The sequence below is a fragment of the Phalangium opilio genome, unplaced genomic scaffold, assembly GCF_054372755.1.
Source record: "Phalangium opilio isolate 3A_F unplaced genomic scaffold, DU_Popi_V2 ptg000082l_1, whole genome shotgun sequence".
NCBI lineage: Eukaryota > Metazoa > Arthropoda > Arachnida > Opiliones > Phalangiidae > Phalangium > Phalangium opilio.
This window is the reverse complement of record NW_028324189.1, coordinates 20,753,850-20,757,171: the sequence shown is the minus strand read 5'-3', so window position 1 is coordinate 20,757,171 and position 3,322 is coordinate 20,753,850. Positions and strand designations below refer to the sequence as shown.

The 3,322-nt window shown below is 42.9% G+C and overlaps 1 protein-coding gene across 1 annotated transcript; it reads left to right on the top strand.

The window, feature by feature from the left end:
* Window positions 1-1,631: 1,631 nt before the first annotated feature.
* LOC149653751 (uncharacterized) lies at window positions 1,632-2,930 on the top strand. The gene has a single exon (XM_089847153.1). The coding sequence runs from the start codon at window positions 1,762-1,764 to the stop codon at window positions 2,524-2,526; it is 765 nt and encodes a 254-aa protein (XP_089703279.1). The 5' UTR covers window positions 1,632-1,761; the 3' UTR covers window positions 2,527-2,930.
* The last annotated feature ends 392 nt before the right edge of the window (window positions 2,931-3,322 follow it).

The window sequence follows — 3,322 nt, the reverse complement described above, 5'->3', positions numbered from 1 at the left end:
GCGACCGGCGATTGGCTCGTGAGGGTGCTACACCATAATGAGCGTGCCATAGGGGGAACACGGCTTTCAGTAATGAAGGCCAGTGAACTCCCGAAGCCGTTCAAGGTGTCCTTCCGGACCAAGGATCGTCGCACCACTGATCCGGCGGCTCTTCTCCGGCGATTGAAGGCCTACAACGGTAGGTTTCTGACCGACTGTTGGCGGTGCCTGAAGTCGTTCGATGAGAAGAGCACCAGACGCTGGATCTTCTTAATTGATGGCTCCTCCATGGAGGCCATCAAGGAGGCCGGCTTCGAGGGTCTTACTGGCGTGGATGTCGGGACTTTTAAAGTCCTGAATGCGCCTAAGGACCCTCTCCAGAATGCCCTTGAGGCTTCGGATGAAGAAGGCAACACTGCAGCCAGCGTGAGTGGGGAGCTGGCAGCAAATATTGCTGGCATTAATTTAGAGCCATCCCTTCCAGGTAGCTCAGACATAGACCTCGGGACAGAGTCCGACTTTTTGAAGGACTCTGATACCGAGAGGACCCACGTTCCTGTCACTAGGATGGAGTTAGGGGCCGAGGGTGCTGTTGGTGGAGGCGTGGGAGATACCGGTCTTGGATCGGGACTCCGCGCTACCGCCAAGCAGTAGCCGGGGCCGCCTCTATTCCTGCGATATGAGCATCAAGGTGATCCAGATCAACCTGCATCACTGCAAAGCAGCCTCGGCAGTTTTATGCCGGAGGTTTGCCTTAGAGGGCCTGGATGTGGCCCTCATTCAGGAACCTTGGATTCATAATGGTAAAATCCTTGGTTTAAAGAATGCAGGTAATATCTCTCATGACTTTACCTCACCCAACCCCAGGGCGTGTGTTCTGACCAGGAAGGGTCTTGATATCCTTCCGCTTCCGAACTACCTCACTAGGGATACTGCTGTGATTAAGGTAATGCCCTCCTCTTTTGGAGAGGCAACTGGCCTTAACATGGCGTCCGCTTACTTTCCCCATGATGCCACGGGTTCCCCTCCACCACAGGAGGTTGTCTCTCTTGTCGACCGCTGTGAGAGGCAGGGGGACAGGCTCATTTTGGGCTGTGATGCCAATGCCCACCATGTCACGTGGGGCAGCAGTGACTGCAACAGACGTGGTGATGAACTGCTTGAATATAAATAACGCTGGCGGAGCCCATGTGGAACACTTCACAGAACCTCTCTAATAAAATTTCTCTTCTAATAGGCGGCTCACCTTTATGTTTGGCCTCAGCCCAGCTAGCTGCTGTAGCGTCCCCGCAGTAGTGCCTGACCTACTAGAATAACATCGGTCTGAGGAAACTTGTACAGCGTCCAGTGGTATTAACTCTTAGGATTACCTCGAGTGTGTGTATTCGGCTTAGATAACTATCGGCTAACCAACAGATAACATCTCGAACTCCTTAAATCGGTTACAACGCGAAACTCTCAACAAAAGTCGAAAAATCGGTTAAAAAATCTAGGCGTGTTTTTAAGTGTGCGTTCGGCTTAAAAAAAATCAACGGGCCTACAACTTGTCTACTTCCTGCAAGACTCACCACCCGCTAATCTGTTATCTTATCGACACCGAAATCTCAACATAGACTGCAAACATAACTATCCTCATAACGCTGGCGGAGCCCATGTGGAACACTTCACAGAACCTCTCTAATAAAATTTCTCTTCTAATAGGTGGGTCAAATACTTTTATTATTATAAACTACCCACAAAACCGCAAACTCCGCTAGCGTTATACACATACCAGTTACCAAAATGGGGAAAACTCGCTCAAACTCAAACACCAACCAACCCGAAGATGCTGACCCCAACCAGCCAGTACTTACACCAGACATTGTAGCTGAGCTAAGATCAATATCAAAAAAACTAGACACCCTAACCAATAGTCTTACGGATACAAAAAAATCAGTCTCGGATATTGAAGCACGTCAGATAGCTATGGACAAAAACATCACCGATATTCAAGATGTTATAAACGACATTGGATTACTCAATGTTAAGGTCTCTGATTTAGAGTTAGAAATTAAACAAGTAGATAAGAATGCTAGTGACCGTATTGAAAGTAATAGGATGCGTATCGATAATGTTGAAGTCATGATCAAACGAAATAACGTCTTAATTAGAGGTATACCAGACTCCGACACAGAAGATAGAAACACTCTAGTGACGAAAGTTGAAAATCTATTCTCCCAAAAGTTAAATACTTCCATTACAATCGCCCCGGCTCAGGTATATCGTAAAGGCCCATTTAGTACGGGAAAAACGCGTCCTATAATTTTTAAAGCTGAGACATACGATCAAAAATTTAGTATTCTTTCAAAAAACACCATGCTAAAAGGCTCTAATATTTATATTGAACATGACTTCACCACAAATCAACAATACGCTCGCTATATGTTACGCAATTTTGCCAAAACTAAACAACCTAACAAATATAAGTGGATTGGCACCACAAAAATAGACTTTGGAAATGAAAAATTCAAGTTCGATTTTGCCACGAATTCAGTTGTTAAAAGTTAAATCCTAAATTTTGTTGAAAATAATCCCATTTTATTGTTAACTTCACCAATTTTATGCCTAATATTATTTTCAATAACATCCGTAGTGTTAAAAAAAACTTTATCAATTTGTTAACTGCCTGTCATGCTGAAAATGATGTTCCAGAAATATATGCTCTTGTAGAAACATGGTTTAATCAAAACTATTCAGAACAATACCCAAACTTAAAATTTGTTGGCCAAGGAAGAACTGAAAGATTAGGCGGCGGGGTCGGTTTCTACCTACAAAATCATATAGAATATGAAGTCATTCCCGAAGCATGCTTAATACATGAGAGCTGTGAAATATTTACAATCAAACTGAAGAATTTCTATTTGACGGTGGTATATAGACCAGGGGGTTGCATAAATGAATTCTTCGCGACTTTTGAATCTATGCTAAATAAAATGGGTGATCCTCGAGCTAAAAAAATCGTTCTTGGTGACTTCAATATTAATATATTAAACCAAAATAGTGCAACCCAACAATTACTAGACTTGACAGGGTGTTATGGGTTAGAACAATTCGTTGCCATACCAACCAGAGTAACTCCCCAGTCTTCTACATTAATTAACATTTTCCTATAAATGTTAGCGTTAAAAACAATCTTGATACATCAGATCACTTCCCAATCAAACTAAATTTTAATATGCAAATGGAAACTAAGCAAACTTTGCGAATTAGGAACTTCTCTCGTGTGAATATAATGAAATTTCAAAACAAGCTAAACAAAAATTGGGACCACTTAGCACAATTCGATAACATTAATAATGCCTTT

Coding starts and splice junctions, on each gene's coding strand:
- LOC149653751 (XM_089847153.1), top strand. CDS start 1,762: ATGGGGAAAACTCGCTCAAACTCAAACACCAACCAACCCGAAGATGCT.